This window comes from Oncorhynchus mykiss, chromosome 3, assembly GCF_057628025.1.
Source record: "Oncorhynchus mykiss isolate SJ-2025 chromosome 3, ASM5762802v1, whole genome shotgun sequence".
NCBI lineage: Eukaryota > Metazoa > Chordata > Actinopteri > Salmoniformes > Salmonidae > Oncorhynchus > Oncorhynchus mykiss.
Genome location: NC_143024.1, coordinates 92,755,323 through 92,783,227, shown reverse-complemented (window position 1 = coordinate 92,783,227; position 27,905 = coordinate 92,755,323). Strand labels below are relative to the sequence as shown.

Here is a 27,905-nt window from a genome sequence, read left to right as displayed (position 1 = left end):
ATTTCTTTCTTTTATTTTTATTTTGGAGATGTGTGTTTATTGTTTTGTATTGTTAGGTATTGCTGCGCTGTTGGAACGAGGAACATAACCATTTCCCAACACTGTGATAACATCTGCATAATGTATGTACGTAGCCAATACAAATTTCATTTGTATCCCCAAATGTCACCAGTTGTGAACTAGACATGTGTTTTTTTTTAGTATGTAGGCTCTGCGATGGCCCTCCGTCTTCCTCCCTCTGCCTTTCAGCCAGATCTCTTTTGGTTATTTGGGGATTTGTTGTAAATAAGCCCAAGTGTTGTCCAATTGGTAGAGAGGGAGATAAGAATGTAACATAAAAACACCACTCCTTCTCACTGGTCTGGTAGAGAGAGGGGGTGTGGTCTGGTAGAGAGAGGGGGTGTGGTCTGGTGGAGAGAGAGGGGGTGTGGTCTGGTGGAGAGAGGGGGTGTGGTCTGGTAGAGAGAGGGGGTGTGGTCTGGTGGAGAGAGAGGGGGTGTGGTCTGGTGGAGAGAGGGGGTGTGGTCTGGTAGAGAGAGAGGGGGTGTGGTCTGGTAGAGAGAGAGGGGGTGTGGTCTGGTAGAGAGAGGGGGTGTGGTCTGGTAGAGAGAGAGGTGTTCCTTGCACCTCTTGGACTCTTGACCTCTTGGTTTCTCTTATTACATAATTATTATCCAAGATACTCCTGACCATTACACATAACCGAGACTATCACTGGCATCACATGATGCTATATTGTGTTACAGCAACTCCCACTGTTTCCACAGAACTCTTGAGTGTCATGGTGACCTAGGTCTACTGGATCACAGTAGTTCAGATGAGAATTTCAATTAACACCCTTCCTTCCTTGCAAGCGGTGGATTATTCAAACACTCAACCACTCTGATCGATTTTCAAATAATAAATATGTTATATATATTTCCACACTATGAGGTTGGAATAATACGGTGACATTTTGAAAATGATAATAATACCCTTTTAGTGTAAGAGCTGTTTGAAAAGATTTCAGCCTGTGGGATGGACTTTTGGCCTGCCTGATGACATCACCATGTTAATCGAAAACAATCCCAGGCTGAAAGGTACTTACTTAATGGTTACCCAGAAGTGATTTGATATTGAGATGAAAACAGTCGCGTTGGACTTTTAAGTGAATCGCAATTAGTTGCCACTGCACATCAGAAGCCGAGAGGCAGCAGGTTCCTGACAGACCAAATATAAAAGCTGTGGTCTATTTTAGGGCTCCGGTTGTCCTCTTTATCACAAGGAGAATGTCAGACACAAGAATATGCAGTCTGATCTATGATGACGTTCAATTAGTCTGATCCACACAGACAACTACAGAATAAAAGTTGTCTGTGTTTCTTCTGATGGAGAGTGAAAATAAATGTTGCGTAGGATGAAGCTGTGCTCATCTGTTAGTTTGCAGAGTTATAGCCTAAGATAAGATACAGATGAACTCAAAAATCAGTTTTAGTGATTGATGATTGGACAAGTTTATGTCCAAATCACTGCTGTAAAATGAACCCACTGCCCCAGTGGGTAAAAAGGGGGTGACTTTTGATGCTTTTAGGACAACTGGGAGTTCGGGGGGGGGGGGGGGGGGTCATGACTTCAGCGATCTCCAGGTCGGAAGTCTAGAAAGATATCAGAGTTTCCGATTTCCAATTCCGAGTTGGGAGGACGATTAAAAATATTTTTTCCTATTGGTGCTCTTTTTCTTTCTCTCGAGTTCCCAGTTGTCTTCAATGGACTAACTTGTTCTGAATGCGGCATTTATCCCGGTGATTTAAACTCGTTGAACCTTTTTTTATTTATTTTGGACGTGCCCCCGGATTTGATTGGGCAGCACGAGGCCAACGCCTTCTGACAGCTTCGTCAAACATAAATTAGCCACAACCGATAGGATTTTGTCAACGTGACTGGAACGATTCTCGCATGGTCTCAACAGGACTGCCTGTAGTGGGTAATATAAAGCCGACCACGGGTTCACCGGCGTTTGTAGAACTTGATCACCGCGGATACGAACAGAAGGATGTCCACAGCGTCTTACTCGGAGAGGGTCACAATGGGGCCCCTGGTCGCAGCTATCGATCAAGGCACAAGCTCGACGAGGTTTCTGGTAAGTTGGCAAAGTCACAGCAAGCCTCTGAGTTCTGATTGGGTTGCGTTCTCCTGTTTTTCAAAAACCTCTTAAATGTAACTTCGTGTAATCCCCGAAAGTAATTATTTATCATGAGAACCATCAATAACTAGTGATTAAAAAAAATATATATATAAACAGTTCAGTTAAGAACAAATTCTTATTTACAATTAAGGCTTTGTTCAGGGGCAGAACGACCGGTAAAAACCTTGTCAGCTCGGGGATTCGATCCTGCAACCTTTCGTTTACTGGCTCAACGTTCTAACTAGGCTACCTGCCGCCCCAATCCATACTCCAAGATTACAATCTCACCTTTCTGTACATTTTTTAAAATAAATCGTTGAGTCACTTTTGAAGACACAAGTACAAATATGATTTATTTTGTATTAAATATTTTATGACGTATTCCCTATTTAACACTGTATGAATAAGGTTTGGAATTACTTGTATGCTTTCTAAATATAGTATAATGAAATTTATAAAACCACAAACTGTAAAAATGTCACCTTCCTTACAACTGTAAAATACATGTTTTAGTGTTTAGAGAAAAATGTGCATATTTTCTGAAGGTATCTCTTGTTCACATTGGTGAGGGCAGATGTTTTGAGCATCACACAGAGCTCTGGAGTGGCGTCCTGAACTCCAAAAAACAAGTTTTTGTTTAAAATCTATGAATATATATTTTTTGATTTAATGGCTATAAATTGATCTCTGACTGTACTATAGTGACGAATCCACTCTTTCCTGCTGTGCTACGATAAGGATTTCAGGCTATGTCAGTGGCTGTGAAGTAGGGGTTCAGACAGGAGAGCAAAAAATATACTACTGTATCCTTGGGAACCAGGGCTATTACTCAATGCAAGCCATTTCCATCTACGGTGTCCACAGATCAATTTAGAAGTGAAAATGTCGATCTGAACCGGTATCAGAACCACACAGGTCCCCTAAACGGGGGACTTTACATCTAATAGGTTTTTAAAGTAAACCGTTGTTTTCGTCCTCATGCTAGTAGCCACAGCAGCCATAATGGAATGTCACGTTGAACAACAAAGGAGCTGATTGGCTGACACTGCCATTCTAAAATGGCTGCTCTGGCTTCTGGTACCTAGCATGAGGATGAAAACAGCAGTTTACTGGGAGAAAAAAATAGCAGTTGTCCAATGTTCTTTGTGTAACAGTTGAGCTAATGGGACAATTCAGAGTACAACTCATTTCTCATCCCTGGATTGAGGTATGTTATCTGAGCCACGTCTTGCTCCGTGGTGTCTACACAGGAAGACTGTCCGACCCCCTAGAAGACTGTCCGACCCCCTAGAAGACTGTCCGACCCCCTAGCCCAATATTGGACTATAGAAGCCTAAAGTTACTCCTTATCGTCCAAGGACCTTACATGTCCTGTTAAAGGTGAATTGGGTCTGTAAGCCAAATCCTCTATCTCTAAACGTGAATCGATTCTCAATTTCAGTACTGTTCTAGAAACAAAACCCCTCTACTTTCATATCGCGTCCCAAAATAATTTTCACCAATGCAAAAAAAATACACACTTACGCTGACTGTTTTTAAACGTTTTTAAAAGGTTGCAGCTGACCAACACGTTTGTGGTGTCTTGTCTTCCATTTTACACACGTGTTCAGAGACTCGGATAGCTAATTAACACAGGTAGTCCACTCTCTCATTCGTCTGTTTGCTGTAAACAAGAGCTGTAGTAACATGGAAATACACTGAGCGTGCACAAAAACATTTAAGGTGTCGAAAGCCTTCACCAGGGATGTTGACTGCAATGCTTCCCACAGTTGTGTCAAGTTGGCTGGATGTCCTTTGGGTGGTGGACCATTCTTCATACACACGGGAAACTGTTGAGCGTGAAAGATCCAGCAGTGTTACAGTGTTCTTGACGCCCTCAAACCGGTGTGCCTGACACCTACTGTCCTACTTCGTTCAATGGCACTTAAAATATTTTGTCTTGCCCATTCCCCCTCTAAATGGCACACACACAATCCATGTCTCATTTGTCTCAACCCCCCCCCCCAAAAAAAAATCCTTCTTTAGCCCGTCTCCTCTCCTTCACCTACACTGATTTAAAGGTGGTCTCCATAAGAGATCATAGCTTTCACCTGGCCAGTCTGTCATGGAAATAGCAATTGTTGCTAATGTTTTGTCCACTCAGTGTGTGTGTGGCCGTGTGGGAACCCATATGAAGGTGTCGATTTAACCTCTTGATTTTTGAAAATGATTTCTAAGGGCCTTATGCCTCCAAAACCAAGCGACTCTTTAATGAAGGGGCGTGGTAATGAAGGGGCGTGGTAATGAAGGGGCGTGGCAATGAAGGGGCGTGGTAATGAAGGGGCGTGATAATGAAGGGGCGGCAGGTTAGAGTGTTGGGCCAGTAACAGAAAGGTTGCTGGATCCAATCCCTGAGCTGACAAGGTAAAACATCTGCCGTTCTGCCCCTGAGCGAGGCAGTTAAAACACTGTTCCCCTGGTGTTGAAGACATGGGTGTCGATTTAAGGAAGCACCTCTCTGATTCAGAGGGGAGGGGTTAAATGCGGAAGAGACATTTCAGTTGAAAGCATTCAGTTGTACAACTGACTAGGTATCCCCCCCCCCACAGAAGACTCCCTCATCCGGTGACTTGTGTGTAATATAATGGAACAAGTGTGTAATGTAAAGGGCAAGTCCGACTTTGTCCGACCCTAGTGCCACTGTAAGCAGGGTTGATGTAGATAGTCATTCTTTAAGAGGGTCTCTGATCTCTCACCATTTGATCACTACCTTGGTGGCAGCACTGGGATAACACCCCCCATCCCTGCATCTTTATACCTCTACCTGAATAAACTGTGAAGAGCTACTGTTTCACTTGTCTTGGTTAAACAGGAAGCTGTCCATTTTTTGTTGAAGGCGTTACCTTTTTTTTTTTTTTTTACTCGTCCTGTTGTGATGTAAATATGCACCAATGTTCCAGGCGACGTGACGTTCTGGACATCCAGTCTTGGACAATGTTTCTAACTCTCGTCAAAATGTGTGTAACAACATGTAGTCTACACATTAACTACTATCCTATGGGTGAGAGGTCAAGCACTCCTTTTTTTTCAAATGGTCATAGAGGACAGGAGTCCAGCTGGCTATTTAACATGTAAAAACAATGAAGTAACACGTTAATGAATAATTGTTGAACAAAACACACCTTCAGTATCTGGGGGGAAAACCTGACGATCTAAACCACTATGCAATTTGTCTTTCCCGGACTGTAAAACAATGCAAATGACACATGTTGTGTAATTTTGTTAGATACTACTACTAGTTAGATTATTACTGCATTGTGGGGGCTAGAAACACAAGCGCTTCATTTACACCCGCAATAACATCTGCTAATCACGTCTATGTGACCAATAAATGTTTGAGTTAATTTGCTTTAGTGATTATTTCAAATGAGCCTCACTTTTCACACTATTTTATTACTCCTGTAAATTCCATGGTATCTACTGCTGAGGACCGTTATCCATCTCTCAGGTAGTGACGTAACACCTGACAGTCGTGCCAAAACAATGTCTGCTTTGTTTATCTGTCAACATTGTTTGCTGGCATGATCAGAGTATATAAAAAAATTTAAAAAAAAGAATGTGAAATGTCAGATTTAATAGTAGTGAGAATTATTTCAGCTTTTATTTCTTTCATCACATTCCCAGTGGGTCAGAAGTTGACATACACTCAATTAGTATTTGGTAACATTGCCATTCATTTTTTAAACTTGGGTCAAATGTTTCGGGTAGCCTTCCACAATAAGTTGGGTGAATTTTGTCCCATTCCTCCTGACAGAGGAATGTAACTGAGTCAGGTTTGTAGGGCTCCTTGCTCGCACATGCTTTTTCAGTTCTGCCGACAAATTTTCTATAAGATTGAGGTCAGGGCTTTGTGATGGCCACTCCAATACCTTGACTTTGTTGTCCTTAAGCCGTTTTGCCACAACTTTGGAAGTATGCTTGGGGTCATTGCCCATTTGGAAGACCCATTTGCGACCAAGCTTTAACTTCCTGACTGATGTCTTGAGATGTTGCTTCAATATATCCACCTAATTGTCCTCCCTCATGATGCCATCTATTTTGTGAAGTGCACCAGTCCCTCCTGCAGCAAAGCAACCCCACAACATGATACTGCCACCCCCTTGCTTCACGGTTGGGATGGTGTTCTTCGGCTTGCAAACATCCCCCTTTTTCCTCCAAACATAACGATGGTCATTATGTCCAAACAGTTCTATTTTTGTTTCATCAGACAAGAGGACAAAAAGTGTGATCTTTGTCCCCATGTGCAGTTGCAAACCGTAGTCTGGCTTTTTTTATGCCAGTTTTGGAGCAGTGGCTTCATCCTTGCTGAGCGGCCTTTCAGGTTATATCGATATAGGACTCATTTTACTGTGGATATAGATACTTTTGTACCCGTTTCCTCCAGCATCTTCACAAGGTCCTTTGCTGTTGTTCTGGAATTGATTTGCACTTTTTGCACCAAAGTACGTTCATCTCTAGGAGACAGACCGCTTCTCCTTCCTGAGCGGTATGATGGCTGCGTGGTCCCATGGTGTTTATACTTGCGTACTATTTGTTTGTACAGATGAACCAGACTTGTGGAGGTCTACAAAAATGTTTTTCTGGCGTCTTGGCTGATTTCTTTTGATTTTCCCATGATGTCAAGCAAAGAGGCACTGCGTTTGAAGGTAGGCCTTGAAATGCATCTGCAAGTACACCTCCAATTGACTCAAATGATGTCAATTAGCCTATCAGAAGGTTGTAAAGCCATGGCATAATTTTCTGGAATTTTCCAAGCTGTTTAAAGGCACAGTCAACTTAGTGTTTGTACACTTATGACAAGTCCATCATATTCATGGCTTTTTGAAAGAGCTCACAGAGCTTGTTTCTTCATCCACAGTGTTATTTCTTCAGACTGTTACAGAAGCGCTTGAAAATGATGTCTAAGATTATCATGGAAAATATATGCTAAAATGCTTTTCTCATACACGGCAGTACTGTTTTTTAAATGCATTTATATATTTTTTGATAAGTGTTCATTAACAATATGTGAATAGTCCTGGAGACGGATCTAAATCATTTTCATTGGTAGCACTGGTGCAAAAGTTAGGAGCACAACATAAAATCTAGGCGTGCCAGAATTTATATCTATTTTTAATTGATTGAGATATAGCATATTGGGCCTAGATCTGACGAAAAACATAAACGCAACATGTAAAAGTGTTGGTTTCATGAGCTGAAATAAAGAAATCACAATTTTCGATTTGCACCAAAAAAATGTATTCATCTCAAATTTCATGCAGAATTGTGTTTTTAATGATCTTTGTTCGGTTTTTCTCTTTAGCCAAGAGAATCCATCCACCTTACAGGTGTGGCATATCAAGAAACTGAATTAACAACATGATTACACAGGTGCACCTTGTGCTGGGGACAATAAAAGGCCACTTTAAAACGTGCAGTTTTGACACAACAATGCCATGCTGGAATGTCCACCAGTGCTGTTGCCATAAAATTCAATGTTTATTTCTCGACCCTAAGCCCCCTCCAATGTCATTGAAAATTTGGCAGTATGTCCAACTGGCCTCAACTGCGGACCACCTTTATGGCGTTCTGTGGTTGAGCGGTTTGTTGACGCCAACGTTGTGAACAGAGTGCCCCAGTGGGCTTATGGTATGGGCAGGCGTAAGCTACGGACATTGGACACAATTGCATTTTATCGATAGCAATTTGAATGCACAGAGATGCCGTGATGAGATCCTGAGGCCCATTGTCGTGCCATTCGTCTGCCGACATCACCTCATGTTTCAGTATGATAATGCACAGCCCCATGTCGCAAGGATCTGGACACAATTCCTAGAAGCTGAAAATGTCCCAGATCTTCCACGGCCTGCATACACACCGGACATGTCACCCATTGAGCATGTTTGGGATGCTCTGGATCGACGTGTAGCACCGCGTGTTCCAGTTCCCTCCAAAAAAAATTTATTTTTTATTTTACCTTTATTTAACCAGGCAAGTCAGTTAAGAACAAATTCTTATTTTCAATGACGGCCTGGGAACAGTGGGGTTAACTGCCTGTTCAGGGGCAGAACGACAGATTTGTACCTTGTCAGCTCGGGGGTTTGAACTCGCAACCTTCCGGTTACTAGTCCAACGCTCTAACCACTAGGCTACCCTGCCGCCCCGCCCAATATCTAGCAACGTTGCGCAGCCGTTGAAGAGGAGTGGGGACAACATTCCAACACGCCACAATAAAGAGCCCTCATCCACTCTAAGTGAAGGAGATGTGTCGCGCTGCATGAGGCAAATGGTGGTCGCACCAGATACTGACTGGTTTTCTGAAGAAATAAAAAAAAGTGTGATCAACCGATTCACATCTGTATTCCCAGTCGTGAAATCCATAGATTAGGGTCTAAAGAATGTATTTTAATTGACTGATTTTCCTTATGAACTGTAAATCTGCAACAATTTCAAATGATTTTACCGGTCACTTTAAAAAATATATATTTTTGTTCAGTATAATCTGATTTTTAAGATCACTTGCACAGTAGGAACAACTCTAACTCTTGTCGCTCCTCTCCTCAGGTGTTCGATTCTAAAACGGCAGAGCTGCTTAGTCACCACCAGGTTGGGATAAAGCAGAGTTTCCCTAAAGAGGGGTGAGTGCCCACACCTTACACTGCAATACAGTCCGCTTGCAAGGCCCAGTAACAATACTTTTATGAGCATGCCTTCTATTCTCCTCCCCTCTTTCTTTTAACCTTTTATTTAACTAGGCATGTCAGTTAAGAACAAATTCTTATTTACAACGGCCTAGGAACAGTGGGGTTAACTGCCTTGTTCAGGGGAACAGTGGGGTTAACTGCCTTGTTCAGGGGAACAGTGGGGTTAACTGCCTTGTTCAGGGGAACAGTGGGGTTAACTGCCTTGTTCAGGGGAACAGTGGGGTTAACTGCCTTGTTCAGGGGAACAGTGGGGTTAACTGCCTTGTTCAGGGGCAGAACAACAGTTTTTGACCTTGTCAGCTCGGGGGATACAATCTAGCAACCTTTTGAGTTACTAGTCCAACGCTCTAACCACTAGGCTACCTGGCTCCACCCTTCTGGGGTGAAATCTGATCCAGGATTGGTCAGTGATGACAGGAAGAATGGAAAGAGGGGAAATATGGAAGGAGGATCTTTATGAGTATGTCAACATTTACCAGATCCCCTCCCTGGGTTGAGTCGACACTGAGTACTAAGAACTGAGATTACACTTTAATGAAGATCCCTAGGATTTTTTTTTCCCCCTTTAGCTGAATGTATGAGCTGTCAGAGTCCAATGTCCAGGGCTTATTTACATTAGACAGACTATTGGTGTGGCAGACTGTGGTGTTCTGTGGGCCAGGCAGACTATTGGTGTTCTGTGGGCCAGGCAGACTGTGGGGTTCTGTGGGCCAGGCAGACTGTGGGGTTCTGTGGGCCAGGCAGACTGTGGGGTTCTGTGGGCCAGGCAGACTGTGGGCCAGGCAGACTGTGGGGTTCTGTGGGCCAGGCAGACTATTGGTGTTCTATTGGCCAGGCAGACTGTGGGGTTCTGTGGGCTACTAAAGCCTTATTTGGGGAACTTACAGTGCATTCGGAAAGTTACGTTACAGCCTTATTCTAAAATGGATTAAATTGTCCCCCCCTCCCCATCAATATTCACACAATACCTCCATAATGACAAAGCAAAAACAGGTTTTGACATTTTTGCAAAAAACAAAACTAATGATATCACGTTTACATAAGTATTCAGACCCTTTACTCAGTGCTTTGTTGAAGCCCCTTCGGCAGCGATTACAGCCTCACGTCTTTTGTTGGGTATTACACTACAAGCTTGGCACACCTGTATTTGGGGAGTTTCTCCCATTCTTCTCTGCAGATCCTCTCAAGCTCTATCAAGTTGGATGGGGAGCGTTTCTGCACAGCTTTTCAGGTCTCCAGAGATGTTTGATCAGGTTCAAATCCAGGCTCTGGCTGAGCCACTCAAGGACATTCAGACTTGTCCCAAAGCCACTCCTGCATTGTCTTGGCTGTGTGCTTATGTTCGATGTCCTGTTGGAAGGTGGACCTTCGCCCCAGTCTGAGGTCCAGAGCACTCTGGAGCAGGTTTTCATCAAGGATCTCTCTACTTTGATCTGTTCATCTTTCCCTCGATCCTGACTAGTCTCCCAGTCCCTGCTGCTGAAAAACATCCCCACAGCATGATGCTTCCACCACCATGCTTCACCGTAGGGATGGTGCCAGGTTTCCTCCAGATGTGACGCTTGGCATTCAGGACAAAGAGTTCAATCTTGGTTTCATCAGACCAGAGAATCTTGTTTCTCATGGTCCGAGTTCCTTAGGTGACTTTTGGCAAACTCCAAGCGGGCTGTCATGTGCCTTTTACTGAGGAGTGGCTTCCGTCTGACCACTCTACCATAAAGGCCTGATTGGTGGAGTGCTGCAGAGATGGTTGTCCTTCTGGAAGGTTCTCACATCTACACAGAGGAACTCTGGAGCTCTGTCAGAGTAACCATCAGGTATTTGGTCACCTCCCTGACCAAGGCCCTTCTCTCCCGATTGCTCAGTTTTGGCCGGGCAGCCAGCTCTAGGAAGAGTCTTGGCGGTTCCCAACTTCTTCCATTTAAGAATGATGGAGGCCACTGTGTTCTTGGAGACTTTTAATGCCGTATACATTTTTTTGGTACCCTTCCCCAGATCTGTTCCTCGACACAATCCTGTCTCAGGGCTCTATGGACAATTCCTTTGACCTCATGGCTTGGTTTTTGCTCTGACATCCACTGTCAACTGTGGGACCTTTTTATATAAATAGACAGGTGTGTCTTTTACAAATCATGTCCAATCAATTGAATTTACCACAGCTGGACTCCAAGTTTTAGAAACATCTCAAGGATGATCAATGGAAACAGGATGCACCTGAGCTCAATTTAGAGTCTCATAGCAAAGAGTCTGAATACTTATGTAAATAAGGTCTTTCTGAATTATTATTTTTTTTCAATACATTTGCCCAAAATTCTTAAACCTGCTTTTGCTTTGTCATTATCGGTTATTGTGTGTAGATCGAGATTAAAAAAAAAAAAAAAAAAGTATTGAATCAATTTTAGAATAAGGTTGGAATGTAACCATCTAGAGAAGGGGTCTGAACACTTTCCGAACTGTATACAGAGAAGCTGCTATTCACTATGGGCCTGGGTTCTTTTGGAAAGACTCTTTGACCGAGTCAGAACTTTTAAATTGTTTTTAAAACCAATTGTCTTTTGACCCTGATGAGGACCAGTAGAAAAGAGGGGAATTGGACCACATGTGAGTGACTGACTTAAGTGTCAGTACCTGTTGTACAGTGATCATCAGGGATAGAACGCACAACACTAAGCTGAAATATGACTCCTGTCATTCCACATTTTCACCATGTTCGTTCTCTGGACTGCTACTTTCTAATACTGGTAAAACCGTTTCCAACACTTAGTTGAACTGTGTGTGTGTGTGTGTGTGTGTGTGTGTCAGCTGGGTAGAAGAGGACCCTAAGGAGATTCTTCAGTCAGTTTATGAGTGTATGGAGAGGACCTGTGAGAAGCTCGGCCACCTCAACATAGACATCTCCAACATTAAAGGTACAGTGGTGTATATATGTGTGTATATATATTAGTGCCTTCAGAAAGTATTCACACCCCTTGACTTTGTCCACATTTTGTTGTGTTACAGCCTGAATTTTAAAATGGATTACGTTTTAAGTGTATTTCTTCTTTTTGTCACAATACCCTATAATGCCAGTGGAATTATATTTTTCAAAATGTTTACATAATTAATTACAAGCTGAAATGTATCGAGTCAATAAGTATTCAACCCCTTTTGTTATGGCAAGGAGCCTAAATAAGTTCAGGAGTAAAAATGTGACTAAAACAAGTCACGTAATAAGTTGCATGAATTCACTCTGTGTGCAATAATAGTTTATAGCATGATGTTTGCATGACTACCTCATCTCTGTACCCCACAAATAATAAATGATCTCTAAGGTCCCTCAGTCGAGCAGTGAATTTCAAACACAGATTCAACCACAAAGACAAGGGAGGTTTTCCCAATGCCTCACAATTAAGGGCATCTATTGCTTAAAAACAAATAAAGCAGACATTGAATATCCCTTTGAGCATGGTGAAGTTATTAATTACCCATTGTAGTGACTGGGTATATTGATACACCATCCAAAGACACAGGTGTCCCTTCTAACTCTGTTGCCGGAAAGGAAGGAAACCACTCAGGCCAATTTGGTGACTTAAAAAAACAATTAGAGTTGAATGGCTGTGATAGGAGAACACTGAGGATGGATCAACAACATTGTAGTTACTCCGCAATACTAAACTAATTGACAGAGTGAAAAGAAGGAAGTACAGAATAGATAGTATTACAAAACATGCTTCCTGTTTCCAACAAGGCACTAAAGTAATACTATGAAAAAAATGTGGCAAAGCAATTAGCTATTTGTCCTGATTGCAATGTGTTATGTTTAGGGGGAAAATACAACACATTAGTGAGTACCTCTCTCGCATATGTCCAAGCATAGTGTTGGCTGCATCATGTTATGGGTATGCTTGTAATCGATAAGGACTGGGGAGAGTTTTTGTAGGATTAAAAGAAACAGAATGGAGCTCAACACAGGCTAAATCCTAGAGGAAAACCTGGTTCAGTCTGCTTTCCACCAGCCACTGGGAGATACATTCACTTTTCAGCAGGAATACACAATAACCTAAAACACAAGGCCAAATATTCACTGGAGTCTTTTACCAAGAAGACTGAATCTTCCTGAATGTCTGAGTTACAGTTTTAACTTAAATCAGCTTGAATATCAATGGCAAGACGTAAATGGTTGTCCAACAATGATCATCTACCAATTTGACAGACTTTGAAGAATTTTGAAAATAATAATGGGCAAATGTTGAACAATCCAGGTGTGGAAACCTCTTAGAGACTTACCCAGAAAGCCTCACAGCTGTAATCGCAGCCGAAGATACTTCTACAATGTATTGAGTCACGGGTGTGAATATTATCTGAATTAGCTATTTTTATGTATTTAATTTTAAAAAAAAATGTAAACATTTCTAAAAAACATGTTTTCACTTTGTCGTTATGGGATATGTGTGTGTTCAGAAATCCATTTTGAATTCAGGCTGTAACACAACAAAATGTGTAACAAGTCCAGGGGTGTGAATACTCTGTACCTACAGTGGCACTCAGGATTCCATTGGATGCTGCAGGGGGTGTGATGTTTGTTTACCATTTTTTTTGTTTGTGTTTACCCAGCTGTCGGCGTGACCAATCAGAGAGAGACTACGCTGGTTTGGGACAAAGAGACGGGGGAACCGCTCTACAATGCCATTGGTGGGTATTACCAAGCTCATTGGTAGTCACAAGCGTATGTGCCAGAAAGTACGGGGTCACCGTCCCCAGTAGAAGGAACAGCCTGTTCACTTTTTTTGGGGGGGATCAGAGTTATAATTCAGTCGTGGTTTTAGGAACCAGTCCAATTCATTGGCTTTGACACACACTTTTTTTCTCCAGTCTGATTCAGACAGCTACCCTCAGCCCCCCCCCCCCCCCCCCAGTCTCTCCCTCAAACCTCCACACAGATCCTTACTGTAACTCAACTTAGTACATTTCCTACAGTTGTGTCATGTGACAAACCACACAGCACATGGCCAGATTGCATAACATCATCCAATAGCATTGTTGCAATACCATTACACCCTCCCCCAGCTCCAGGAAGTCCTGTATGATGTCATACCAACAGTTGTGCTTTTCATTCTGCCATTTCCACCACTGTCTATTGTTGAACATTGTAAGATGCAGTGTGTATATAGATATTATAATCTCTGGGTGATTTTATTCAATTCAAGATTTCGTTTTTTAGTAGTGATTTCTTTAACTCCTTGTGTGCTCGGTTATCCCTGTAGTTTGGCTGGACCTTCGTACACAGTCCACAGTGGAGAGGCTGATCAACAGCACCCCGGGAAAGAACAAGAACCATCTGAAGGTAAGAGGAGAGCCCTGTCCCAAACCAACCCCTAAACCAGTGGTGGGCAATTCCTCCAGGCCCTCATTGGAGTCACACTTTCCCTCCATCCCTAGACAAACACAGCTGATTTTAAACTGATTGCATTCTAAACTGAAGATCATGATTATTGGAGTTAGGTGTCACAGTTTTGCCCCAGCTATCAGGCCCTCGAGGGCTGGAATTTCCTGCCCTAGACCCTACTTCATAGCCCCTACCCCACCATGGATCCTAGTCTATAGGCACCTGTGGGGATGAGAAGATTAGATATGAGGTGTGAACTCTCTGATGGGTGACGTCAACCCCCTTGACTCCTCACCCTTACATTTGATTCTTTCTCGATCTCTATTTCTCCATCCCTTTTTATTTGTGATTTAAAAAAAAAATGTAATTTAACCTTTTTATTTAACCAAGTCAGTTAAGAACAAATCCTTATTTACAACGACGGCCCCCCGCCAAACCCGGACGACGCTGGGCCAATTGTGCGCCACCCTATGGGACACCCAATCACGGCTGGAAGTGATACAGCCTCTATCTCTCCATCTCTCTCTCTCTCTCCCCAGCACAAGACCGGTCTGCCCATCAGTACATACTTCAGTGCTGTGAAGCTGCGTTGGCTCATGGACAACGTGGAGGAGGTCGCTGAGGCTGTCCTGACACACAGAGCCATGTTCGGCACCGTGGACTCCTGGCTTATCTGGGTAAGACTGGGCCCAACCCAAACGCTACAGGCTGGGTGATTGGTTTTAGTTTTTAATACTGGGCTGGTACAAAAACCTGCACAGTTACTCCGGATTGGAGTTGGTGATCAGTTCCTGTTCAGATTGTTTATCTGTGATAAATGATTAATCATCCAGATGATTGATTTGACAGTTTTAAAAATGAGAGGATCTACATTTTTTTTTTTAACTTGTCAGGGATGACTTAAAAACAAGACTTATTTCCATTGTGGTTCTGTATCGACATGTTTATTATTCATTATCTTCTGTGGCGGTGCGGCCCTCTCTACCCCAGTGTCTGACAGGGGGGAAGAGTGGAGGGGTGCATGTCACAGATGTGACCAATGCAAGTCGCACCATGCTCTTCAATATACACACCCTGGACTGGGACCCCGAGCTCTGCAAGTAGGAACACACACACACACACACACAGTTGAACATGTTTGCATAGACATATCTGCATGAGTTAATTATTTTTTTTAGTACAAAATGTAATATATATTTCCAGCATTATTTTGAATATATTTATTTGTTGTAGATATTTTGATGTCCCAATGGAAATTCTACCCCAAGTGAAGAGCTCCTCAGAAATATACGGTTCAATGGTGAGTCGATGTTTTTGAAACGCTTAGCGAACCATGTTTTAAACATTAACCCACCTATCCAGGTTAAGTCCTATCATTTTTCAGTAGAAGGAAGCCATAGATGGTTTTTATGATCAAATATGTGATTTAAGTGACCCAATCAAAGTGGGTTATTTGTTTTTTTATGACTAGTGTGTTAAGTTCCAACTGAGTCAAAGCTGGCCTGATAAGATTCCAGTTGACTGTCATTAGACTATGTAATGGTCAAGGGTTACAGGGCTAAATGTTGTTTTCTTGGTTCGTTTCCCCCAGACACTTGATCAGACGTGACATACTGTGTGTTTTTCTTTTTGGAAAGTATTCAGACCCCTTGAATTTTTCCACATTTTGTTAGGTTACAACCTTATCCTAAAATGGATTAAATTGTTTTGTTTCTCCCCCTCAATCTACACACAATACCCCATAATGACATCACAATACCCCATAATGACATCACAATACCCCATAATGACATCACAATACCCCATAATGACAAAGCAAAAACAGGTTTTCAGAAAATTTTGCAAATGTAACCCCCCCCCCCCCCGGAAATATTGCATTTACACAAGTATTCAGACTGTTTACTCAGTACTTTGTTGAATCACCTTTGTCAGTGATTAGCCTCGAGTCTTCTTGGGATGACGCAACAAGCTTGACACACCTGTATTCGGGGCATTTCTCCCATTCTTCTCTGCAGATCCTCTCAAGCTCGGTCAGGTTGGCTAGGGAACATTGCTGCACTGTTATTTTCAGGTCTCTCTCTGGAGATGTTCAAGTACGGGTTCTGGCTGGGGCACTCGAGGACATTCAGAGACTTGTCCCGAAGCCACTCCTGCGTTGTCTTTGGTGTGTGCTTAGGGTTGTTGTACTGTTGGAAGGTGAACCTTCGCCCCAGTCTGAGGTCCAGAGCGCTCTGGAGCAGGTTTTCATCAAGGATCTCTACTTTGCTCTTCATCTTTCTCTTGATCGTGACTAGTTTCCCCCAAATCTCCCCACAGCTTGATGCTGCCATCACCATGCTTCACAGTAGGGATGGTGCCAGGTTTCTTCCAGACGTGACTCTTGCCATTCAGGCCAACGAGTTCAATCTTGTTTTTTTTTTTCAGACCAGAGAATCTGGTTTCTCATGATCCGAGTCCTTTAGGTGCCTTTTGGCTAACTCTAAGCAGGCTGTCATGTATGTTTTTACTGAAGAGTGACTCTGAAGAGTCACTCTACCATAAAGGCCTGATTGGTGGATTGCTGCATAGATGGTTGTCCTTCTGGAAGGTTCTCCCATTGCTCAGTTTGGCCGGCTGGCCAGCTCTAGGAAGCGTCTCGGTGGTTCCAAACTTCTTCCATTTAAGAATGATGTGTTCTTGGAGACCTTCAATGCTGCAGAAATGTTTTTTGGTAAGGTTCCCCAGATCTGTGCCTCGACACAATCCTGTCTCTGAGCTCTACGGACAATTCCTTGGACCTCGTGGCTTGGTTTTTGCTCTGACCTGCACTGTCAACTGTGGGACCTTATATAGACAGGTGCCTTTCCAAATTTATTTTTATTTTACCTTTATTTAACCAGTCAGTTAAGAACAAATTCTTATTTTCAATGACGGCCTAGGAACAGTGCCTGAACTGCCTGTTCAGGGGCAGAACGACAGATTTGTACCTTGTCGGCTCGGGGGTTTGAACTTGCAACCTTCCGGTTACTAGTCCAACGCTCTAACCACTAGGCTACCCTGCCGCCACAAATCATGTCCAATCAAGTGAATTTATCACAAGTGGACTCCAATCAAATTGTTGAAACATATCAAGGATGCTCAATGGAAACAGGATGCACCTGAGCTCAATTTGGAGTCTCATAGCAAAAGGTCTGAAATGAGGGAGGGGGAAAACATGTATTGAATCCATTGTAGAATAAGGCTGTAATGTAACAAAGTGGAAAAAGTCAAAGGGTCTGAATACTTTCTGAATGCACTGTATATGACTTTGATGCAGAGAAATGCCGCTCATCTTGTGACAGTTGTCTTTGTAATGAGGGCAGATTTTAAATGGGTCAAATTTTAGAACTACATACTCTCTAATGAATAGAACGTGAAGTGTCTGTCTTTTTGTGTTTTATCTCATGTCACTGTGTCATGTTTGCTGCACTGCTGTCAACTACCTTGGTGTCCAGAGGTCATTCATTGAGCTGGTTGCTCCTCCTACTTCTGATGTGTTCTTATCTGCCACTGTCAGCTAAAATGGCTGCCCGTCGTCCCCCCCCCCCCCCCAAAATGTACTCACTCACTCTCTCTCACATCCACCAAATGGAGGTTTGGTAAGGTCCGTGGAGAGAATGCCAGGCCTTTACCCCCCCCCCCCTTCTTTTCCATTACACCATTGAGACGCTCGTGACTCCTGTGGCGTCCGTAGAGAGTGTGTGGCTACAGCTATGCCAGTTATTTGGACAGGAGCGTCTCGTGACTGCCTTAACAGCTGATTTTTTGGTTTGGCTGTAGAGATGATGGACAGATGGTGTGTTTTAATACGACCTGGTTGACCCGATCCTGTTGCTGCTACTGTTAGTTTTGATTTGATAAAGGCAGATTTTTTTTTTTTAGGACTTTTTATGGACTTTGTTGAGATTTGACACAGGTCCTGGATCAGTAACTTCACTCACATCATGTCTGTTCATTTCATCCTCTTCTAGAACTCTGGTTCTCTGGCAGGAGTTCCCATCTCCGGGGTAAGGAGTTCTCCCTCGTTGTTATTGCATCAAAACAGTATACTGTGTGTGATTTGCCCTAGTTGGAGTGAATCAATGACCTAGCTTTGACAGTAATGACTGACAGAGGTTTGTTTGTGTGTGTGTGTGATGACTAAACACTGTTGTGGTTCTTGACGTCGCAGTGTCTCGGGGACCAGTCCGCCGCTCTGGTTGGTCAGATGTGCTTCCAGGATGGACAGGCTAAAAACACGTAAGTTCTCCTCAAGATGGGTCTTCTCTCCTTACTTGGAAAGATTGCCAGTGATATTCATTCATATCATTTTCATATTTTCATTCATATCATTTTATTCAGAGGTCCGTATCACTTAAAGGTGCTTGTGTGTGTGTAAACATTTTATCCTTAGACTGTCCAGGTATTCCTTCAGCTAGTTGTAATGAAAGAAGAGGGTGGTCTTTGACTCTGCCATTTTGTTTGGGAGCCTATCACACGGCTCTGTAGCTCTGCATTCTGCCTGTGGCCTGCTTGTTGTGTTCACAGCTATGGTGTAGCTGTTTTGGACGGGTTTATGACCTAGCAGACACGGTCGTTCTCTGTGGAACTGGACGTGCTGGTTTAGGTCGTCGTCACTCAGAAACACAGCCATTTTCAGAATATATTAGGCAATAGAATGTTATGTACGAGCCTGGCTCCTCTCTAGGTTTCTTCCTAGGTTCCTGACCTTCTAGTGAGTGTGTCCTAGCCACTGTGCTTCTTCTGCCTCTACTTTGCTTGCCCCCCCCCAGCCATAAGACTGCTGAACTATTAATCAAATGGCCACTGGACTATTACATTAACCCCCCCCCCATTTGTTTTGTACACTGCTGCTACTCGCTGTTTTATCTATGTATAGTCACTTCACCCCTACCTACATGTACAGATTACCTCGACTAACCTGTACCCCTGCACACTGACTCGGTACCGGTACCCCGTGTGTATATAGCTTCATTGTTATTATGTCAATTTTTATAATTTTTTTTTTAACTTTATTTTTTTAATAAAAAAAACGAACTCTTTCTTGAATTGCATTGTTGGTTAAGGGCTTGTAAGCATTTCACGGTCTACACTTGTTGTATTCGGCGCATGTGACAAAGTTTGATTTTCAGAGATGTCCCCAAGTCTTCCTCTGTTCTTCCCCAAGTCTTCCTCTGTTCTTCTCCAAGTCTTCTTCAAGTCTTCCTCTGTTCTTCTTCAAGTCTTCCTCTGTTCTTCTTCAAGTCTTCCTCTGTTCTTCCTCTGTTCTTCTCCAAGTCTTCTTCTGTTCTTCCTCTGTTCTTCCTCTGTTCTTCTCCAAGTCTTCCTCTGTTCTTCTCCAAGTCTTCCTCTGTTCTTCTCCAAGTCTTCCTCTGTTCTTCTCCAAGTCTTCCTCTGTTCTTCTCCAAGTCTTCCTCTGTTCTTCCCCAAGTCTTCCTCTGTTCTTCCCCAAGTCTTCCTCTGTTCTTCTCCAAGTCTTCCTCTGTTCTTCCTCTGTTCTTCTCCAAGTCTTCCTCTGTTCTTCCTCTGTTCTTCCTCTGTTCTTCTCCAAGTCTTCCTCTGTTCTTCTCCAAGTCTTCCTCTGTTCTTCTCCAAGTCTTCCTCTGTTCTTCTCCAAGTCTTCCTCTGTTCTTCCCCAAGTCTTCCTCTGTTCTTCCCCAAGTCTTCCTCTGTTCTTCCCCAAGTCTTCCTCTGTTCTTCCCCAAGTCTTCCTCTGTTCTTCCCCAAGTCTTCCTCTGTTCTTCCCCAAGTCTTCCTCTGTTCTTCCCCAAGTCTTCCTCTGTTCTTCCCCAAGTCTTCCTCTGTTCTTCCCCAAGTCTTCCTCTGTTCTTCCCCAAGTCTTCCTCTGTTCTTCCCCAAGTCTTCCTCTGTTCTTCTCCAAGTCTTCCTCTGTTCTTCCCCAAGTCTTCCTCTGTTCTTCCCCAAGTCTTCCTCTGTTCTTCCCCAAGTCTTCCTCTGTTCTTCTCAGAGAGATGGATTATATTTTTATGATCCGACTCCATCTCCTTTAAAAACCCTTGTTTCTATTTAAAAGGTACGGAACTGGCTGCTTCCTGCTGAGAAACACAGGGATCAAGGTAAAATGGACTTGAATGTCTTTATTTAATTTTTTCTCCAAAATGGTGTCTGTTGCTCTAAAATGACACCCTCTCTCTTTCGTCTCAGCCAGTGATGTCAGATCACGGCCTCCTGACCACACTGGCCTACAAACTGGGGAAGGACTCACCAGCCCACTACGCTCTCGAGGTACACGTCTACTGTCCTGTAGCGCTGGTCCTGTAGTCCTGTAGCGCTGGTCCTGTAGTCCTGTAGCGCTAGTCCTGTAGCGCTAGTCCTGTAGTCCTGTAGCGCTAGTCCTGTAGTCCTGTAGCGCTAGTCCTGTAGTCCTGTAGCGCTAGTCCTGTAGTCCTGTAGCGCTAGGTCCTGTAGCGCTGGTCCTGTAGCGCTGGTCCTGTAGAGCTAGGTCCTGTAGCGCTGGTCCTGTGGTCCTGTAGCGCTGGTCCTGTGGTCCTGTAGCGCTAGGTCCTGTAGCGCTGGTCCTGTGGTCCTGTAGCGCTAGGTCCTGTTATACTGTTATACAGTGCCTTGCAAAAGTATTCATCCCCCTTGGTGTTTTTCCTATGTTGTTGCATTACAACCTGTAATTTAAATATATTTTTATTTGGATTCCATGTAATGAACAAAAAATAAGAAAGAAAATAGAAGAAAGTCACATAATTAGTTAGATTGCACACAGGTGGACTTTATTTAAGTGTCACATGATCTCTGTGTATCTATCTATCTATCTATCGATCTATCGATCTATCGATCTATCGATCTATCGATCTATCGATCGATCGATCGGCCCCAGAGTCTGTAACACCACCAAGCAAGCAGCAACATGAAGACCAAGGAGCTCTCCAAACAGTTCAGGGACAAAGTTGTGGGAAGTACAGATCAGGGTTGTGTTATAAAATACATATCTGAAACTTTGAACATCCCACAGAGCACCATTTTTAAATCCATTATTAAAAAATGGAAAGAATATGGCACCATAACAAACCTGCCAAGAGAGGGCCGCCCACCAAAACTCACAGACCAGGCAAGGAGGGCATTAATCAGAGGCAACAAAGAGACCAAAGATAATCCTGAAGGAGCAGCAAAGCTCCACAGCGGAGATTGGAGTACCTGTCCATAGGACCACTTTAAGCTGTACACTCCACAGAGCTGGGCATAATGGAAGAGTGGCCAGAAAAAAAAGCAATTTCTTAATGAAAAAATAAGCAAACATGTTTGATGTTTGCCAAAAGGCATGTGGGATACTCCCAAACATATGGAAGAATGTACTTTGGTCAGATGAGAATAAAATTGAGATTATTGTCCATCAAGGAAAATGCTATTTCTGGTGCAAACCCAACACCTCATCACCCCGAGAACACCATCCCCACAGTGAAGCGTGGTGGCAGCATCATGCTGTGAGGATGTTTATTATCGGCAGGGACTGGGAAACTGGTCAGAATTTAAGGAATGATGGATGGCACTAAATACAGGGAAATTCTTGAGGGAAAACTATTTCAGTCTTCCAGAGATTTGAGATGGGGACGGAGGTTCACCATCTAGCAGGACAATGACCCTAAGCATACTGCTAAAGCAACACTCGAGTGGTTTAAGGGGAAACATTTTAAATGTCTTGGAATGGCCTAGTCAAAGCCCAGACCTCAATCCAATTGAGAATCTGTGGAATGACTTAAATATTGCTGTACACCAGCAGAACTCATCCAACTTGAAGGAGCTGGAGCAGTTTTGCCTTGACGAATGGGCAAAAATCCCAGTGGCTAGATGTGCCAAGTTTATAGAGACATACGCCAAGAGACTTGTAGCTGTAATTGCTGCAAAAGGTGGCTCTACAAAGTATTGACTTTGGGGGGTGAATAGTTATGTACGCTCAAGTTTTTTTTTTTGTCTTATTTCTTGTTTGTTTCATAATACATATTTTACATCTTCAAAGTGGTAGGCATGTTGTGTAAATCAAATGATACAAAAAAAACTTTACAAAAATCTAATTTAATTCCAGGTTGTAAGGTAACAAAATAGGAAAAATGCCAAGGGAGTGAATACTTTCGCGAGCCACTGTACTAGTCTTGTTGTGCTAGTTCTGTTGTGCCCTGTCTGAAATACAGCCCTGCAGTATTTTTGTCAGGTTCTGATTGGCTCCTCTATGCTGGTGCTGACCTGTGATTGGTCTATTCCAGGGGTCGGTGGCCATAGCTGGCGCGGTGGTACGCTGGCTGAAAGATAACCTGGGAATCATCCAATCCTCCGCAGAGATCGGTGAGCTCTGCTCTGCAACACACTGTACGTTTTTAGGTTGATTTGTCATATTTACTTAAGACCGTCGTCGTCGTCATCCTCTTCCTCTCACAGAGAAGCTGGCAGGTGATGTGGGCTCGTCCTATGGATGTTACTTTGTTCCTGCCTTCTCCGGGCTGTACGCCCCCTACTGGGAGCCCAGTGCACGAGGGTAGGCCACTTGCACCTAATCGTGACGCAATCCTTGCGCTTCAGACGGCATTCATTTCACTTGGGTTTTTTATGTGACAAAATGTCACTAGATTTGAGGTGTGTGTGTGTGTTTTTTTTTTTTAAGTTAACGTGTGTATTCTGTCCTCCATTTCAACAGAGCTGGCAGTTTTGTTTCCAGCCTGATTTCATTTCATCTCTCTCTCTCTCTCGTTTCGACAGTATCATCTGTGGCCTGACTCAGTTCACTAACAGATCTCACCTGGCCTTTGCTGCGCTGGAGGCTGTCTGTTTTCAGACTAGAGAGGTAAGCCAGACTTGGTTCACTAACAGATCTCACCTGGGCCTTCGCTGCTCTGGCTGTCTGTTTTCAGAGAATATGGCATTCCATTCAGACTCAAATCACAGAAGTCAAACAGCAGACTCTGCTGTGAACCTAATATAATTGTATTTATTATTATTATTGTCCAGATCCTGGAGGCTATGAATCAGGATTATGGGGTTCCTTTGACCCAGCTCCAGGTGGATGGAGGCATGACCTCCAACAGACTACTGATGCAGCTTCAAGCTGATGTACTCTGCATCCCCGTGGGTAAGCACCTGCTCGCACCAACACGTACACACTGCATTGAGGTAAAGACCACTAGGCTACCCTGCCGCCCCACATACTCCCGAGGACGGCGCAGTATTGGATTTCTGTGTTGTGTTCCCTCAGTGAAGCCGTCCATGTCGGAGACCACGGCGCTGGGCGCCGCCATGGCAGCAGGAGCAGCAGAGGGGGTGGGTGTCTGGAGTCTGACCCCTGGTAACCTCACAACCATCCCCACCGACAAATACCAACCCCTGATCAACCCTGAGGGTGAGAGAACAGCGTCAGACCTTGATCAGTAGCCAGGGTCGGGGTCAAAGTGATTTGAAAATGGCATTTTAAAAAAAAAAATATATATATATAATTTACAATTCATTATTATTATTTTTTTTAAAATCCACTTCTTGAATTGACTTATTTGGAGAACTGAATTGACCCCCAACCCCGTCACCATGATTTGTGAAACCGTATCAATATTTGTGTCCTACTGTCATCTGGTGGTTAAATGTATCTTGCATTAAAAACCGTTCAGTTAATATTCTCAAACCCGACCTTAAACAGTGACTAGGGTTTGGTTTCACTAATGAACTCTTTCTTTTTTTTGGGGGGGGGGGGGGGCAATAGAGGCTTTAGGTCACTGCCTTATCCCCTTGAATAAAACACTAAATAGTAGCTGCCAGGATGGACATCAACGCAGGTTATTTTTAGTGAGTGCGTTTCGCATGTGGCTAATTTGCATCCACCACCCTCACTCTGGAAAAAAAACACTGCCAAGGTTTTGCATGGGAACTTTGGTTTTGAATCGTGACGTTCTGGCATGTCTGCCTTGTGATTTGTTGGCAGGGTCCCCGGAAAATGTTTTCTCCCGTCTCGACTGAGGATGTGACATAGTTCCTCCATGCCAAGTGTTCATCGTTGTAACCAGACCCTAGTCGCTGTGTTGCCTGAAGTCAGGGTTTACATGAGACTCTCTACAATTTTGAGTTGAACACTGACATCTAGTGGTTATATGTATGTACTGCAGTTACCTTGAGGATAGGACCCTCCAATGGAATTGTCTGTCCCTCCTCCTTCTCCTGTAGAGAGTGAGTTCCGGTACGCACGATGGAAGAAGGCCGTCCAGAAGGCCATGAATTGGGAGACCACGGAGCCCATCATCAGCAATGGGAACGGCCCGGTCAGCAATGGGAACGGCCCGGTCAGCAATGGGAACGGCCCGGTCAGCAATGGGAACGGCCCGGTCAGCAATGGGAACGGCCCGGTCAGCAATGGGAACGGTGAGCATTGAGCAATAAGTACACCCATTTGATACCCTGGGCCTCTCTATAGAGGCTGACCGCGATAGCCTGGGGTCTCTCTATAGAGGCTGACCGCGATAGCCTGGGGGTCTCTGTATCCTGTATAACTGCAGTGTTGGGACAGAAGGTTAAGTCTTCCCTCGGGTCTCCCTCTCCCCTTCTCAGCGGACCTCCTAGCGTCTGGGCCATGTCTCAGCGGACCTCCTAGGGTCTGGGCCATGTCTCAACGAACCTCTAGGGTCTGGGCCATGTCTCAACGGACCTCCTAGGGTCTGGGCCATGTCTCAACGAACCTCTAGGGGCTGGGCCATGTCTCAACGGACCTCCTAGGGTCTGGGCCATGTCTCAACGGACCTCCTAGGGTCTGGGAGTTGTTAGTTTATGTTGTTGTGTCTTGAGTGAGATGCTTCTCCATTCTAAAACTATCATAGCCAAAATACGTGTTGATTGAAACCCTGAATTTAACTAGAAAGTCCCTTTTTACACGAGGAGTCTCTTCTTACATGTGCAACAACTGTAACATACAGGATGAGACTGATACAGGATGAGACTGATACAGGATGAGACTGATACGGGATGAGACTGATACGGGATGAGACTGATACGGGATGAGACTGATACGGGATGAGACTGATACGGGATGAGACTGATACGGGATGAGACTGATACGGGATGAGACTGATACGGGATGAGACTGATACGGGATGAGACTGATACGGGATGAGACTGATACGGGATGAGACTGATACGGGATGAGACTGATACGGGATGAGACTGATACGGGATGAGACTGATACGGGATGAGACTGATACGGGATGAGACTGATACGGGATGAGACTGATACGGGATGAGACTGATACGGGATGAGACTGATACGGGATGAGACAGACTGATACGGGATGAGACAGACTGATACGGGATGAGACAGACTGATACGGGATGAGACAGACTGATACGGGATGAGACAGACTGATACGGGATGAGACAGACTGATACGGGATGAGACAGACTGATACAGGATGAGACAGACTGATACAGGATGAGACTGATACAGGATGAGACTGATACAGGATGAGACTGATACAGGATGAGACTGAGACTGATACAGGGATATAGGATGAGACTGATACAGGATGAGACTGAGACTGATACAGGGATACAGGATGAGACTGATACGGGATGAGACTGATACGGGATGAGACTGATACGGGATGAGACTGATACGGGATGAGACTGATACGGGATGAGACTGATACGGGATGAGACTGAGACTGATACAGGGATACAGGATGAGACTGATACGGGATGAGACTGATACGGGATGAGACTGATACGGGATGAGACTGATACGGGATGAGACTGATACGGGATGAGACTGATACGGGATGAGACTGATACAGGATGAGACTGAGACTGATACAGGGATATAGGATGACCCTGAGACTGATACAGGGATAATGTAATGTAGAAAGACCATTAGTTACATGCTACCAACATGGTGCATGCTACCTACCTGAAGCCAAGTACCACTAATGCCATGGTAATGCATATATTTTTAAGCTACTACTATAAATTATATGAGCTGTCTCCTTTTTCGCTCATCTGAACCTTTTCACCCTCTTCCTCTCTCTGTCATCACACAGGACACCACTAGTAGGATCTGAGCCAACACTAGGAACCGTTGAGGATACATATGGAGTTGAAGAGAGGGGGAACATACAGAATGTCACACCCGTCCCTCCATAGGTCCACATGGCACCTACATCTGATGGCTGTTTGGGCATGCTGTGGACTCCCTTTCCATCTGAGAGCATTCCTGGTCCACATCCTGTTGCCTCCTGTACATGTACTCAGCCCCGTTCTCTTAGTCCCATGGACAAGGGCCCTGTGAACCTGTGAACCTTTTATCTTGGAAGAAAGGCCCAAAGATGGAATCAATTGATGGAACTCGACTGTGTGTCTGAACTGTGATGGAAGAGACTGATTCTCCTGTGGAAGGAAAAAAAAAACATCCAATCGTGTCTTTTTTTCTATGAATTTATTAAGCAGATGATATTTTAATGTTTCTTTTTTGTTTGTCATATGTTGTGCATTTTGTAATTTTAACAAATGGTGACACTGTACATTTAAAAAAAAAATAATAATAATTACACTGGTTAGTAATAGCGCCACCATTGAACCAGTGTTGTGAGAATGTTGTAGGCTACATATCTATAATGTGGAATGGAAGGCCCGCTGGGAGATGGTTTGCTACTCTGATGATCGTAGATGTACCTAGTTATATGTGGGTCCACTTGAAGGAACCTCTGTATGAAAAGCATTTGCAGGGTCCTTACAGCACTTTACAATGATTGATTTACGTGTGGAGTGCATGATATGAGTACGACGCTCTGGATTTTTAAAGGGACATTTTGTGTATTTAAAAAATAATAATTAAATACCGATTTTAAGGGATCATCAGTGGATAATGAAAGGTCTGTGAAACACATTTACTACTTAAGTTGCAAGTGGAAGTTTTAACTACAAAATGCTTCATAAGACCTGTGTTTTTCAGTCGTTCAAGAAAAGTATATTACTTCCTAATTACATTTTTTGGTCATGAATTGTCTTGTCCTTACAGCACTTTATAATGATTGATTTGCATGTGGACTTCATGGTATGGGTACAATGCGCTAATGTAAATGATAAAAAAATAAGTCAATTAACAGTAATGCTTTTTGTCAAGAGATGTATTATCAATTGATAATGAATTGTGGGGATCAATGTGAAGGCCAGAAATAACAAAGTGACAGAGAAATCTAAAATGTTAACTGTACAAGATGATCTGTTTTGGTTATTAATTTACTGAGGAATGTCAACCTGGTAAAATTGTTGTAAAGAGGAAATGAATGCAATGTGCTTCATATCCCAAATGGCTGCTTTTCAGACATGGATACAGAGAAGCATGGTCTGGACCTTGTTTTGTATAAAGATCTTATACGTTTTCTGTAACGTCTGTAAAATCTAATATGAAATCTAAAGCCCTCGTTCTGTGTATGGAAAGAAAAGGACACTAATCTTAAAGTTGTTTTAAAAAAATGTTTTAAACTACACATTTCATTTGAATTGTTTTTGTTGTAATGATTTAATGTTTTATTAGATTTGTCCTTGTTTGTCTTTTCCTGAAAAATGGGTTTGGGTGCCTCCTATTCTGTTGTGCAAAGAAGAATGTGACAATGCACATTGCAATAAAATTTTACTTTTTAAAAA

At 43.4% G+C, this 27,905-nt stretch overlaps 1 protein-coding gene across 3 annotated transcripts; it reads left to right on the top strand.

Moving 5' to 3' along the window:
- The first annotated feature begins 586 nt into the window (after positions 1-586).
- LOC110520656 (glycerol kinase) lies at positions 587-27,905 on the top strand. 3 transcript variants are annotated; one of them, XM_090230471.1, is made up of 19 exons: positions 587-2,119; positions 8,747-8,820; positions 11,689-11,795; positions 13,480-13,557; positions 14,130-14,209; positions 14,791-14,928; positions 15,242-15,351; positions 15,485-15,551; positions 18,241-18,276; positions 18,441-18,508; positions 20,304-20,346; positions 20,435-20,515; positions 22,501-22,579; positions 22,673-22,769; positions 22,991-23,075; positions 23,240-23,360; positions 23,484-23,627; positions 24,440-24,618; positions 26,300-27,905. In XM_090230471.1, the coding sequence occupies exons 1-19, from the start codon at positions 2,033-2,035 to the stop codon at positions 26,318-26,320; spliced, it is 1,695 nt and encodes a 564-aa protein (XP_090086597.1). In that variant the 5' UTR covers positions 587-2,032; the 3' UTR covers positions 26,321-27,905. The 3 variants fall into 3 exon arrangements, with proteins under 3 accessions (XP_090086597.1, XP_090086596.1, XP_090086598.1); XM_090230470.1 differs by having other exon boundaries at positions 24,440-24,634; XM_090230472.1 differs by lacking the exons at positions 587-2,119; positions 8,747-8,820; positions 11,689-11,795; positions 13,480-13,557; positions 26,300-27,905 and adding an exon at positions 13,877-14,014 and having other exon boundaries at positions 24,440-24,708.

What these genes read in the sequence shown, in the direction of transcription:
- LOC110520656 (XM_090230470.1), top strand. Translation starts at nt 2,033, where the DNA reads ATGTCCACAGCGTCTTACTCGGAGAGGGTCACAATGGGGCCCCTGGTC. An exon ending in AGACATCTCCAACATTAAAG is followed by an intron (nt 11,796 to 13,479) that starts GTACAGTGGTGT and finishes GTGTTTACCCAG; the next exon opens with CTGTCGGCGTGACCAATCAG. An exon ending in GATGGACAGGCTAAAAACAC is followed by an intron (nt 18,509 to 20,303) that starts GTAAGTTCTCCT and finishes TCTATTTAAAAG; the next exon opens with GTACGGAACTGGCTGCTTCC.